A 15,147-nucleotide genomic window follows, 5' to 3' on the forward strand; every position below is an offset into this window, starting at 1 on the left:
TTCCTACGTGAAGTTTTGTTCCTAGCAGCAAAAGCAGAGGTATCTGTCTTCCTATCTTGATGTTAGGGGTTCTTTGCCAGTAGTCTGCACTCTGGAACACTGTAAGGCAAAATGAAAACTTTTCTCTGTGCTCAACCTTGGCCACTAGTCCAAGTTACCGAATTTTGTACACCCTCTGAGTAAGAAAAGAAATTAGCTACTCAGGTTTTATTTAAATTGAATCCAAACTATTAACTTTTGAGGTGTTTTTTTGTTGTTGTAGGACTAAACTTCTCTATGCTTTGTTTCAATAGCTTTATGAAAATTCCTTGAACAGGGAAGTGAAATGAGGTAGACTTGCAGATTTCTGAATAATAGCTCCATGACAAGCTTCCTGTCAGCTAGTAGAGACAAACTCTTGGAGGAAACCTTCCTCATACAAGTTTCCAAAAGCCTTATTCTAGTTCTTGAGAAACAGCCATAGCATTCTTGCTGAAGGGAGGAGTATTATGGAGGACTACTAAAAGATGCCATGCCTTAACAGTTCTTTCTTACAAGTTTGAAGGACTGCTCAGACTTTGAATTGCTTGCATACTTACTTACTTGCCAATTCTATATTGACTTGCTTCTGCTTGGTTTCTGTTTTTGATTTTTTTTAGGGATAAAATGGTTCCAGAGAGAGTGGGCACTTACAGTATCCAGTTTACCTTTGCAATGGATAAGACAAATATGCTTATCAGTGACCAGGTTTGAATCTGTAATTAATTACATGTAGCCAAGAACATGCAACACACAATTCCCTGGGAGAAATATTATAATATTTAGTTGATTCTGAATGCAAATATTGTCACTTACAAGCTTTGCAAAAACTGTATTTTTTAAATTACTGATTTCCAACTGTTGGTTATCAAAATGTGTTTTCATTAACTTTTAAAACTAAGCAGAAATGTTGTGGAGTAACAGCTGCATGATTTGCAACCTAGTAGAACTGTTTTATGGTCATGCTAATTTATTTCAAGATTGTCAGTAAATTTCACATGCGTTTGTTTCCGTATTTTTTGAGCAACCCGTGTGTGCAGGTGAATTGCACTGAATTATATCAGTCTTTATTTTATTTTGTTTTATTTTATTCTTCCTCCTTTTCTGCTAGATAATAGTTGAAGTTGTACCTAATGACCCTGTGCGCTTGTTACCCGATCCTTTACCAGCTACTCCAGCAGTTTCCAACGTTCGAACTCTTACTAGCCGTACGCTGGTGAAGGATTTATACCTCCATGTAATGGTAACTATACTTTAATACAAAATCATAATTAGGGAAATCTATAAGGCTGCTAAAAGTGTGTTGAATTTGGCTGTAAGGCATTGCTGATATCACTTTGCAGATTCACTCACCAAAACAAATTGTAAATCAGTGGTTTTTCAGTGTATGATGGGTGCATCTTGTTTTATTTACAAACAGATGAACAAAACTAAAACGTGCAATCCTTTCTGTTGAACATCTCAATTGAAACCCATTTCTTGTTGCCACAGGAAAATGTTTCAAGAATAGATGGCAGAGGGAAAACATATATACACACACACACAGAGCAAGTGTTTGTGTCCATGATTTTTCCTCTAGAAGACAGTTTATCTTAGAAATCTTGTGTTACAAAAAAGGAAGGTGTCCTGACCTTTAAACTTTCACAGAGTTACAAGGACATTATTTGCCGTAGGCAAAACAGATTTAACTTGTGAAAAACTAATTTATTGCCAAATAAAACAGATTGGAGTAATGAGAAGCAAAATAAATAAATAAATAAAGCAGCACCTTCTACCCTACCCTTTCCCAGGCTCAGCTTTGCTCCAGACTCCTCTACCCTTCCCCAAGCAGCACGGGGGATGTGGAATGGTGGTTACAGTCAGTCCGTAACAGTTCCTCTCTGCTGCTCCTTCTCAGTTTTCCTGCTCTAGTGTGGGTTCCTCCACAGTGGAGGGTGGCAGTCCTTCATTATTTGGGCCAGCATGAGCCCTCTCCACAGGCTGCAGTCCTTCAGGAGATAGCCAGCTCCTGTAGTGTGGGGTCCTCCATGGACTGCCGTGTGAATGGATGTCTGCTCCACCATGGTACCTTCATGGACTGCATGGAAACACCTGCTCCACTGCTGCCTCCTCATGGGCTGCAAGGGAACCTCCTACCCTCTGCCTTCTCTCACCTTGGTGTTCCCTCTGCTGTTTCTCTTCTTTTTATCTCTTGTCTCTACCTGTGCATTTTTGCCCTTTTGTAAATATATTTTCCCAGAGGAACCATTGTTTTGGGTGAGGGGCTCAGCTGTGCCCTGTGATGGGTCAGTTGGAGCCAGCTGGAACCAGCCATGTCCAGCACAGAGCAGCCCTGGCCAGTTCTCACAGGGACCCCCCCTGCAGCCTCCCACTGCCAGCACCTTGCCACGTAAACCCAATGCAGTATGCAAATGGATTACTTACTTCAGTTTATTTTCCAAACTAACTGTTTTGTCTTTTTTACTTACAGGATGAGTACAACAACCACACTGGAATTGATCTCACTGGCAGAATAACAGCAAAAATTAAGAGCCCCAATGAAGATGATACAGAGATCCCACATTTTCAGGGGAAAGTCAGTACAGTTGAGTTTCCATTTGAAAGAGGATCAGCTGCAATTGTAAGCGTGACTGAAATACACTTATCTCCATGAGCAATGGATCTAATGAGGCCTATTTTCCTACAGTTTCAACGCTGATCTTACACCTTGTCATGTTTGGTGGAGGATTAGCATGTATTGTAGCTTTCGCTTACAAATAAGTAGATAAATTATTTCTTCTCTGTTTGGTTGTTGATTTTCAGAAAACTCAAAGGAAGGACATTTTTTAAACTGTTTATCTTTGCCAAGCAAGGGAAGTTTGCAAATACATCCAGTTAGGGACTGGGACATAAAAGGGGGATCCAGTCTTTTTCTCATTTGAATTTCACTTGTAAAGAACACTTCAGCAATTTGTAGTTAAACCATTAATATCAGTGTTATTTTACATTTTTATCTGTAATACTATCTGGCTATACTATCCTAAGATCATTTAGTCTGACCTCTTCATATATATGTATGTAATTAAATTTTACCAGGATCTCTTTACATTTTGTCAGACTAACTGGGCTTACATATATTTCGCAGAAAAGCATCCTCTCCTCATTTGAAGAAGTAAAGATAAAACTACCACTCTGTGCTTTATTTCAGTCATTACTGCCCTGGACCATTTGCCTTAGTTCAGTTTGAATCTGGCTGAAACATCGTGCATACCTCTGAAAGTACTGCATATTGTAGTCATGTCATTGCAATGACTTTTTCTTCAATAAATACAGGTTGAATTTTTAAAACCTAGGAGTTCCATTTGTAACTGTTGTTAAGAAGTGTAATACAAAGACATATACATGCACAAAGCCAAAATCTGTTCAAAACGTACCAAAAAAACACAGATGACTGCAGAGCTGCACATTTATTCTGAGTGGAACAGTCACAGTATCTTTCTTAAAAGCCTGCAGAGAACTTCAGTCAATAGGACTGTTCATAGTCGTGAAATATGTAGATACAGATTTATTTCTTCTAAGTTTCTGAAGTATCACATAAAAATTGTGGAGCAAATACCTACCTTATTTGGTTTCTCTGGTTGTTGCACGTTTTACTAGCCTGAAGTCTGTGCAGATCTTCAACCAGTTAGAGGGTGTACTGATGACTACAAAAGAAATTTTCTCAGCCACCTTTTCTAACTCACTCATTGCAAGTAGCTTCCCAGCAGACCAGCATCAGTGTGTGCCAGGTGGAGGCAGGAGCTGCCTTGGCAGCAAATACTAAATCTCCCTGTACATCTTCAAAATCACCACAATAAAACCCCAGTAGAATCACTACAATCTATAGATATTACATACAAAGTTCTTCATAATATGTTTTATTTTATTTCGTACATCAACTGATTTTATAGCACTGTATATGTTAAACTTAATGACACAGCAGAAATAATCCTCTGTTAACACTCAGGGACAGAAACATGTAGTTAATAATAGAAAACATTTTTCACTGAACAACCCGTCTATCTGCCCCGCTCTGATCTGTAAGGACAAGTGACACAGTACATATGAAAAACAAGCTAGAAAAATAAGATTCATGGATTGAATAGAAGTATCAGATAAAACTAATTGGTGCACTCTTAGTTTCTCTTCTTCCCCAATCATGCATCAGGACTAATAAGCTACATGGTTTGTGAACACATTTTTCACATATGGACACATACGGAGTGGCAAAAAAATGCAGAAGTATAGGTAAGGGATGAGCTATAACCACTGGTTTAATAAAATAGTGCTTTTCTCCACAAATCTTGCATTTACACCTGTGGCAGAAATGTGAATGGATATTTAAAACTTCATACTGTGAGAGGAATAATAACCTCATAGAGTAGACTCTGACAGTTCAGATAAAGTTACTGGGGAATGTCTCAGACTCTTCATCGATGCAGAAGTAACGTTTTTATCTCCCTGTACTAGTAACCTGCTGTTGAGCCACTGTGATCTAAGTACTCTAATCTTGCTCCAGTGGCTGAACTAACAACCTGTGTAGTGGTGGGGGGATGTTTTTTGTTTGTTTATTTTTATTTTTTTTTGCTTGTTTTGGATTTTTGTAATAAGCTTATGCGTATTCTTACATATTCCTGATTTGATTTGTTGGAGGGTGGAGGGGTTGCATTCTTTTGCTTTCTCATTACTGTGATCCGATGCTGTTGACAGCAACTTGTGTTCCCTATCTTCCATCAGGAGTAATTCTATTTCAGTGAATCCTATATCTCTTCTCCTCTGTGGACAGTTTTCAGTTGTCTAGTTTATACTGAGTTCTCCAAGACTTTAGACAACTCACAAAGGTCATGTGGAAAGGATTTGTTGATTTGATGCAATGTACTTTTCATATGAGTAGTCATGGGGGGACACACCCAGTGTGTGTTCAGATATCTTGAAATTGTTCCATCTTACTTATAAATTATGTGCAATTAGCATTAATGTGATGAAGCTAATAATCTGACATGTTTACCCTTAACACTGAGATTCAGGAATACTAAACTCATTTAATGAAGGAAAATGTTTAAGATTTTTATTAGTATAAATTTTCTAAGGAAAATGTATTTCCACTGCAGACTTCTGATAAATTTTAGCTGCAATATTTTTGAAAGCCATAAAGACTTATCTTTGAAGATTATATATCTATCTCTTCTTTTAGGCTGCAACCACCTCTCTCTTGATTTGGCCAGTTGAGTAGCAATTTCTACATGTTAAAGGTGGAAACAGTATGAGTTTTATTATAAGCATTATTCATTTTATGCATGATACCTTTCCCAAAGTAACAGCACATTTAGATAATACCAATACTAATTTTACTTCTGCCTACCATTCTTTATGCTTTTATAATATTTCATGTGTTTGTAAAGAAAGGCAAAGAATTTAGTTTGTCCTTTCAGTAAGTGATTAATAAGAAATACATGTTTGGATGTATATTGTTGATTCATTTGGGACCTGCTGTCTACTTCCATGGTAACAGCAGAAACTTTAACTCAGCACTGGGAATAGTTTGGTTTTCCTTCTCTGTGTTTGCACATTGGATCTTTATTTTTAATGTGTTTGCATTTGTTCACATGCTGAATGAAATACATCCAAGGAGATCTTGCTTGTGGGACAGTGCAGAGAATATTTTTTTCTAAGCATGTCTCTCTTAAATAAAATACATAGCCAAAACCAGTAAGACACTTTAAACAGGTAAAGTTACAATTTTAATTCTTAAATAATATTTACTGCTAAATCATTGTATTTTACTTCTCTCTATTAGGTATAAAAGGCATTTCTGGGCCAATACTTGAAGTTATAGTAATATTGTATAGACATAATGTGCCAGGTAACTTACAGGATTTAGTATTTGACGAATGTTTATTTTGTGTGTTAACTCAGCTCTGAACTTGTGTATCTGTATTTTTTGTTTTATTAGAACCTAGTGCTGGCTGAAAACAGTCCTGGAAGAGATAGCACTGAATATATTCTTGTATTTGAGGCAGATCTGCCAGCTTTGAAAAAACCTTTGGAACCATACCGTCTGTCATTTATGTTTTACAATGGTATGTTTCAGTTACTCTAAAATGCTTGCCTTTCCTTACAGCCAACTATTTTTAGGTCCACAATACTTACTCAGAACTGTGTAATAGCTTAGTAGGTTTTTGCTGATATTTAAACCAACTTGTATGTTACTATATTTTCTTCTAAGAATATGTATTTTTTTCTGTAGATTTCAAGAAGCAGCAACAGATGGCAACACTTACAAGGGAGAGAGACCAATTGTCTCAGTCCATAAGTGTTTACAGAAATTGGTTTGATACTACTAATCAGCTTGTAACTGAAATTAAATGTAAGTTCAGACATTTATATAATTACATATCCTTGGAATTAAACATTTTTATCCTTTGATAATTTTGAAAATATAGATGAGGCAGAAAAAATTGTATTGCAATAATGAGACACTTAGAGGGGAGCAGAAGGAGGTATGTCTTTGCATTATCAGGGAAGCATCTGATTATTTGAATGAGCCTACTTTTAAGGGGTCTTGATTTGAGGTAGAAAGTCTCACGTGAGAACTGTCAAAAGGATTAATAAAACATTGATGTTGGTGGTCTGATTATTTGCTTCCATGACCACCTTGTATTCCCAGCTTTGCAATAGATGTGTGAATGTGCAACCATCTGGAAATTGATATTTGCATACATGTTTCTCACATCTCACTGCTCTCTCCCCAGCAGGTCTCCTTTGCAATTTGATTTTCCCCTTCTTAAATATGTTATTGCAGAGGTGGTACCACCCCTCCTGTTGGACTTAGCTTTAGCCAGAGATGGGTCCCATCTGGAGCCAGGGAAGCTTCTAGCAGTTTCTCACAGGAGCTGCCCCTGTAGCCCCTCCCCTGCTACCATAGCCTGCCCACACAGACCCAACACACCATTTTGCCTATTGAAGAACCATTTGGAAAAACAATTGAGGATGAAAAGAAAAAAAGAGCTTATATTCTCAGACTGATCTAAGGACTGGGTCCATTGCTTCCTAAAACTGGAGGAGATGGCAGCTGCCAAAATAGTTTAGATGCTAGACAAAGTACAAGGCCTTTGTTGACAAATCCTCTGTACTTAAATAGAGAAGTAGATAGGATCAGCTGTGGCATAATCCTGAAAAGTTGCAAAAAATACTGGAGGAGGTGTTTCTTTCTAATATTTCCTTACGCTGTTTATTTTACTGGTTTCAGGTCAGGTTAAAGAAGCTGAAACAAAAGAAGCCCACCTGAGGAATGAACTGAAAAAACACCAAATTGAATTACCACAGGCAAACACAGTATGGCTTATTTCTTACTAAACTCCATAACATCTTAATATGAAATTGATATCATTATATTACTTTATTGAATCACATTGGTATATGCACAAGCACTTGTGGCTGAAACCCTGGAAGTTTGAATCATGAGGACAATTTGTGGATCAGTGGCAAACTTGCTGTTCTGCTAATGTGACTGTATCATAAAGAAACTGCTAGAGAAATAAGAAAAACTTCTGTTATATCCTGATCTTGGTTTTGCCTTTCTGCTGAGGTTATCACTTCTGTTACCTAGTTTTCATGATGGATTTTTGCAAGCTGATCAACTTGCACTGTATGTATCCTGTCATGAGTAGATCAAAGGAAAACTCTTCAGAGAATTAGGTGATTCCATATGTTAGTGCCAAAGTTTATGTAAAAGTAATTTTGAAAGATTTAGGGCAATGTACCACACTGCTAATTTCCCATAAACATCCAATTATATTTTAAAGAAAGCTTTCAAACTACTAAAATTTCATTTAAAAAAAATTTTAAAAGTAAACAATCCATTCAGATCAAATAAAAACAAGTGTTAAAGCCATTAATCAGAAATAATATAATGAATTTAATTTTTAATTTAATTATTAATTAAAATTAATGATTCTGCAATCACAATACCCAGGGTCCCCTGCTGGCTACCTTTTTCAGGCCTGGACATAGTCCTATGCTAAAATGGTTCATTTTTTATATGTTTGTGGTTGTCTCTTCCAGCTCATTTAAACTTTATTCAGTTTTTGCTCTAATCAAGCACTGGAAGCTCTTTGTGAAAAGCTCCCTGAAGTCTTTAAAAAAAAAAAAAAAATGAGTAATGCAAAAGTTCATAGTCACAATTGCATAGAGCTGCCCACTGCTCTACTCTGAGATTATATGCAGTGGTCCCCTATATCATAATAGTATATTTCAGATTATTGAATGGTTTTTTTTGTTAGGAACTTGATTGCCAACAGGTAAAGTAATTGCTTCTTCAGCTTGGCCCAATGATATATGCCTGCTAACTTTAATGTTTCATTCTCAGCTTCATTATGTGGATTCTCTTATAAAACAAAAGATGTTGGATCAAGAAGGATTAATGAAGCAGCCAAGGCGAACTTGTACCCTCCCCAACTATCCGAAAGGCAACCAGGATATTTTAGGCAAGGTGAGTTTTCTCTCAGAGAGCCTTCAAATGTGTTGGTTCTAGGAACTGAAGTGGTAGTGATGAAAATTTAGCCAACCAAATAGGCAAGTAATTTTTGAGGAATATTAAAAAGACGATAGCATTCTCAGTCCATCAGGTGACCAGCTCTTCTAGCAGAGCCATCAACAGGGGAGGGAATTAAATGCTTTGATTGAGGTTGCAGGATGATTCTGATTACCATGAAAAGGGGAGGTGACCTTGGCTTCTATTATGACTGTTCTAACTTCTGTGATACAGATTGCACATTTAGCTCAAATTGAGGATAATGAAGCAGCAAAAGTTATCTCTTGGCATCTGGCAAGTGACATGGACTGCGTAGTCACGCTGACTACTGAAGCCGCTCGATCTATTTTTGATGAAACTCAAGGTCGACAACAAGTGTTACCCCTTGATTCTATTTACAAGAAGACACTCCCTGATTGGAACAGGTAGAGAAAAAAAAAATAAACCTCTGCATTTGTATTGCATACTTCTTCACCTTTCTTTTTTTTTTTGTCTAATTTGTTTTTTAAACTTTACTCCTATTAAAGATTCTAAGTGTAAAATTTCTGGTTACGTAATACAACGACAGTAGTGTCACTAGAAATGGTACCTGAAGTTGTAGCTTTATATCTTTAACTGCTTTGCATTGTTTATCATGGTGTTTCTATTTAAAGATAATACAGTCTGCCATTTTTTTATTCACATGAAAGTTTTCCAGGGCAAAAACTTCTTTTAAATAGTCCTAATGCTTCAAATGAAATTCTGTCATTAAAATGACAGAAAAATCCAGTCTTGGAGTATATTCCCTAAAATTATCTGTAGTGATAGAAATCCATTTTGCTAGTTTGGTTTCCTGGAAGATAAAGGAAAATATAATAATTCTGTGCCTAAAAATAATTTACTTATGAAAAATCACTGCTAATGTAAAGAATGCCTTTCAGAAAAGCTCTGATGTGCAGATGTATTTATAAGGTCCAGAATCTCTGTTATTGTAAAATAGTGTAATAAAACTTGTCTGTAAAACTAGTCCTATCCACCAAAGCATCTTTATTACAACTGGCATTTCAGGTAATGTTTGGATCGTTTAGCACCTAAAGTTGTAGTGTTAAGATGCATTCAATTCAGTTTGACTGTATTGTCAGGAGCAATAATGAAATAAGGACTATTTTTTTTTTTTTCTCTCTCACTCTCCCCTTCCTTTAACTAGGCCTTTACCTCACTTAAGAAATGGAAGAGTCTTCTTCAGACCTATTGGAAATCCTGTATTTGCGAGAGATCTGTTAACATTTCCAGATAATGTAGAGCATTGCCAAATAGGTAAAAAAATACTAAAGAAGTTGTTAATCTCTGCTTCCTTTGTAATAAAACACAGAAACATCACAAATCATAATCCATTCAGTATTGAGACACTTAAAAATACCAGTGTACATTCCTTATGAGGTCTGCTGATAAAAAGGGGGTGGCATTAGTGGTTTTGCAAACAACAGTTGTGAAAACTTCTGCAATGACCACTGTCTTCTGCTTGTCTTATTTTTATTTTCTCCACTATATACACTAGAGGGTTTTTCTTTTGTAGATTACTGCAGCATTGTCTAATTCCCAAGGTCACGTAAGCAGAAACTGAAAATTGTGATACTAGTTTTATATTTTCATACTGCAGAAGTTACTGCATTTGTTAGGCTTTTTTCCAGTCCTCTTCCTCTCAAAAATGTGTAATACATAAATTTTTGTACACTCAGACTGGACTGTACATGACTAATTATATATGATTAAATAGTTAAAGTAAGAATAAGCTTTCATTTTTTATGTAGACTTCAGTTTAGGGAACCATCACTCTCTTTCTAACAATGTAGCAGGACCTACCTTTTCTTACAAGCTTTTTCTTAAATTAAGTAGACCTGCTCTTTTATGTGGAGAGTTTGAATCTGTAATTAGTTCAGTAAATTTTTTCCAGTATTGAAATATTCCTCGCTACTGTTAATAAAAAATAAATTTTAGTCTAGTTTCAGAAAGTTAGATATTGTCAGAGAATGTAACTATAAATTCTTTTCCTTGTCCTTGGGAGATTTAAAAACCAGATTCTTGACATATCTCATGCAAGACTACATTGTGTTACTTTGTATAGAACAGTCTTTTATTAGCAGAAGAAAAGTCTTAAACTCGGTGGATTGTCAGCCTTTTAACGTTTTTGTCTTTGATAACCCATTGAATATTAAGAAACACTGACAAGCTGAGTACACAATTCAAGGAGGACTTAAAGTTATCATTCATCGTTTACTAAAATTGAGTTTTCATTATGTGTGTCTTCATAAATGTAAGATATCAAGAGAGTATTTTCATGGGAAATCATACAACTATACAGTAAGGCCAATGAACATACTAATTTTTTTTCTTTGTGAATTCTTTGTTGAAAACATAAGATTGCATATTTATCTCGATTTCAGAATAAAATGTCATTGAAAAAAGATCATTCACATGCTATTTCCCTTGCACTTACCTGAAAAGCTGTGATAGTGATGCCTCAGAATTGATTTTGCAAAACTCAGGTTATTTTGTTGCATAGAAGTTTCATGGTTCAAAATTTTACATTTTTCAGTGTTTGGGATGCTTTTGGGTGACACTATCATTATAGATAACTTGGATGCTGCCAACCATTACAGAAAAGAGGTACGTTTCAAATATTCTTGATACTTTTTAAAACAAATATATTGTGTATGTACATCTTTAATACATTACAAACTTGAAGTAATTGCTAGGTTTAATGCTGCATTAGCTTAAGTGTGCTTACTGTCTGTAGTTCTTGATGCACTTCACAGTGAATTGAATCTTTTATTATTGGTCCTGCCAAATTTATCTCTGTTCAACAGATTTATTAAGTAAATCTTGCTGTGAAGGGCCATTTTTTAAAAGAGAATAATTTTTAGTTTTGCTGCACTGGTAAATACAAGTTCTTCGGTACGTTCCTAGTCCCTATATGTATAATAAAACATAAGAGTCTGAGGCACATGATAAAATTTCAGAACCACTAAAATGACTAAAATCTTGATGTGGAGCTTAGTAGACCTTTTTCTGACACATTTTATATAGTTTTGATGGGACACATTTTAGCAGGCAAGACTCTCTGAGGAAGTCCAGGCACCGGGCACTTTCTATTTCAGGTTATGAGTTTGCTGGAATTGAAATAATGGTTCAGCATAAGAATGTAAAGTTGTACTGATTAAACACTAGTTTCTTGGAGCTGGGTATTCATTATTCTGTGATTTCGTTCCCTTCTTATTGGCTGCCACTTGTTGGTAACCTGTGAACAAGGACTGTCTTGAAAGTTGCCAAAGAGTGTCTCAGAAATACGGATATAGTCTAAGTAAAAAACACGTTATTGACATTGATATTTGAGTTTTCATCTTGTGTTATAACCATCTCAGTGTGCATAAAATGAACAAATAGCTACCATTTTTCAACTGTGAAGACTGTGGTCTTCTTTCCTCAAAAGGTGTATATTTTTTGGTATAAAGTGAAACAGAAGAGACACAAGAGTCAGATTTGGGTTGTCTATCAGTATGAGTAGACTGTCTTCAGGACAAGAAGTTTGTATATGTGGTTGTTTCTCTGGGTCATTTCACTTGGTTAGTCTGTCACCCCATCTCATTCAGTCACACACCACAGCTAAATTTCATCAACTATATGGGCGTTTTATCAATTTTTTCATAAGAACTAAATCCATTGGAATTTAGATGCTTTAAATCATCTGTATTAAAAAAATAAAAAAGGAAAAATTCGTCTGAATCAAATAATTGAATGCGTGCTCACATTTGTTATCAACACTGTTTATTACGATTACTTCATAACGTATATTGATAATTAGCTTTTTCCCAGTATAGGTCTGATTTCTGCCTTTAGAGTTCTGATAAAATCTGACAACACAAACCCAAAAAGATCTAGTCTTCATAATTAGCAACACTGCTGGTTTAATATATGCATTCTACTACTTGAAAGGAAAAGTAATGAAATATATTCTCATTAAAGAACAAGTTGCATTGTAGTTGAAAGATACAAAGCTTCACAATAGCATTACTGAAAAATTAGATTTTCCACGGAGTTACTAATTTAGTATCACTTTTTATACCTGTATAGGTTGTAAAAATTACTCATTGCCCTACTTTACTGACTCGGGAAGGAGACAGGATTCGCAGCAATGGAAAATTTGGAGGCCTTCAGAATAAAGCTCCTCCAATGGACAAGCTCAGAGGAATGGTATTTGGAGCACCCATGCCAAAACTTTACTCTGCTTTCTCTGGACAGATAGGTGGGTTAATGAAATCATGAAAAGACAAAACTACTAAAATTATATTGTTCACCTCTGTTTGTTTTTCTTTTATGTAATATCAAGTTATTTTAAGAAATATGACCTGGACAATATCCTATTTATGAATTTCCCTTTTCTTAAAAGCTTATAGCTATTATATTTCCTGAAAGAAAAAAAATACTCAAGAGATATACCCTCTTTTTCTTAAAGAAAGAGTATAAGTAGTGGTAATCTGTCAAACAGTGGGCATGACAAGCTTGAGCTGATTGAATTCTAGCATCCTTGAAGAACAAGTTTCAGGTCTTTCTCCTCCAGAAACACCATACATCAATTTACGATTTGTTACCATGCAAGAAAGCTCTATGTAGCAGTAGTAAAAACATTCTGCTCTCATCAGTCATAGACAATATCTTCTGCATTATTTCCCTAACAAGAAGATAATTTGTACCTCTCTGGGATCACTTATATTTCATTATGTGCTTGGATTCTTCCTTTCACAATAAAGGTTATAAATTAAGTTAAAAGTTGGTAGTTTCTGACTTGTAACAGCTGACCTGACTGATTTGAAAAGCCCTAACACAATTAAGGTTATTCTTAAACACTTTATTTTCAAAAGAAAGGACATAAAGTTTTTCCATGCCAATATTCCTAGAAATACACAATGGAGAGAGGTGGGGGGAGAAATGAGAGACACAATACAGGGACCTATTGGAGTAGCCTTATATACGAGCAAACTATTTAACTCTGACCAATTGAGGGAAGGGGAAAAAACCTAACAAGGTAGTTCCTAAATATTTCAGAAAAAATGCATTACCTGTAGGAAAAACATAGGAAGCATTTCATCTATAGACTGAGATATGCTGGATTTAGGATGCTTCCTGTTTGTCTATAAATGCATTTTCAATTGTTGAAATCAATTATCGTCCAAGTTAAATTAAATTGGGACTGTCTGTAATTTAGTACAGGAACAATCATGATAGAAGGGCATGGTTTAAATTCACATGGGTAGTTAATAGACATTTAAAGAAAAATAATAGTGAAGTTCCATATAAAGGTCAGCCCCTCATTACACAAGAATTGTTTTGAATGGAGTTTCAGCCTTAACATTGGTCCTCACTTGCTCTTCTGTATTTGTAGCGTAAAAGAAAAGTAGTTACTTAAGTGTGATTACACTGATGAGTTACTTCTAAAATGTCTTAAGAGTTCATAGTGCTTTTTGTCAGTCTGCAGTAACTATGTGGCACATGTAAGGTCATCTAGTATTCAGTTAAGCTTTGTGCCAAGCTACCTCATTTTCACCACAAAGTAAAATAATCCAAGGCTAACATGCTTGAACCACTTCTTTATTACTTGACGTATTTTTTCAATACCTGGACAAAGATAAATTATTTGTGTCGTATGTTAAAAGGGAAACAAAGTTTGTCAGCAAAATATGCCCTTGTTTACCTGACTCTACTGCTGTCTCCTTGTTTAAATTTCCATAGGAGGGACAGTGAACTCAGTAAATGTTCTCATGTTCCCCAAGGTGGACTAGAATTCAAGTCAGTAATACAAGCTTCAGCTTTGTAGCACTGAAAGCAGAATGTATTACAAGCACACTTGATGTCATTAAAGGTAGAGGATTCAGTTTGGAGCACACAAGTGACAAGATGTGTTTTTAAAAAAAAAAAAAAAAAAAAAGATAAAACCCCAAGAGCATGTTTGCCACATCATATTCTTAGTTGGCTGGTCCTTTACTGTGTTCTAAGATACAGGCTCAAGAAGAAAACAAGAATTAAAATACTGGATGTGATTTTTTTTCAGTCTGTCTTTACAGTCATTTTAAGAACAGACACTGGTCCACTGTAAGTTTGGGTGTTTGTGGGGGTTTTTTTAGGTAGTGTTTTTTTGAAAGATATATTTTCTGCTGAATCTTATACATTATCTGGATTGTATTTGGTACACATCTAAATCAAAATTAACACTTATTTTCTGTTTTGCATTTTATTATTTTATTCAATTAGAGCTTCTTCAGCAATACCGTGCAGCAGTGGTGAAACTTGATAAGGTGAATAAGGACCTCGATTTACATTTGCAGTCACTTAACACTCCAGAAATGCAAAAAAAAAAACAGGAACTTGCTGAACAAGAGAAAAGCCTCAAGCTAATTGAACAAAAGTTGGGTAGGTTATTGGATTATACTTATGGTGTCCTAAAGGAGGAGAACTGTTAACAGATATATTCTACTTTTACAAACTAACAAGTTTGAGCTATAAAGGAAGATGGTTAAAATTAAGAGCTTAGAGATAATCTCATT

The 15,147-nt window shown here is 35.5% G+C and overlaps 1 protein-coding gene across 1 annotated transcript in view; it reads left to right on the plus strand.

Annotated features, from left to right (window-relative positions):
- SMCHD1 (structural maintenance of chromosomes flexible hinge domain containing 1) overlaps nt 1-15,147 on the plus strand; it is a 61,425-nt gene that overhangs the window by 44,159 nt on the left and 2,119 nt on the right. Inside the window, exons 33-44 of the mRNA XM_010006848.1 lie at nt 639-726; nt 1,130-1,261; nt 2,489-2,638; nt 5,990-6,116; nt 6,284-6,403; nt 7,286-7,371; nt 8,405-8,527; nt 8,804-8,994; nt 9,756-9,865; nt 11,145-11,215; nt 12,680-12,851; nt 14,855-15,013. Of these exons, the coding sequence (XP_010005150.1) occupies nt 639-726; nt 1,130-1,261; nt 2,489-2,638; nt 5,990-6,116; nt 6,284-6,403; nt 7,286-7,371; nt 8,405-8,527; nt 8,804-8,994; nt 9,756-9,865; nt 11,145-11,215; nt 12,680-12,851; nt 14,855-15,013 (1,529 nt within the window). The remainder of the gene's footprint in view (nt 1-638; nt 727-1,129; nt 1,262-2,488; nt 2,639-5,989; nt 6,117-6,283; nt 6,404-7,285; nt 7,372-8,404; nt 8,528-8,803; nt 8,995-9,755; nt 9,866-11,144; nt 11,216-12,679; nt 12,852-14,854; nt 15,014-15,147) is intronic.

The sequence above is a fragment of the Chaetura pelagica genome, unplaced genomic scaffold (genome assembly GCF_000747805.2).
Source record: "Chaetura pelagica isolate M959 unplaced genomic scaffold, ChaPel_1.0 scaffold109, whole genome shotgun sequence".
Taxonomy (NCBI): domain Eukaryota; kingdom Metazoa; phylum Chordata; class Aves; order Apodiformes; family Apodidae; genus Chaetura; species Chaetura pelagica.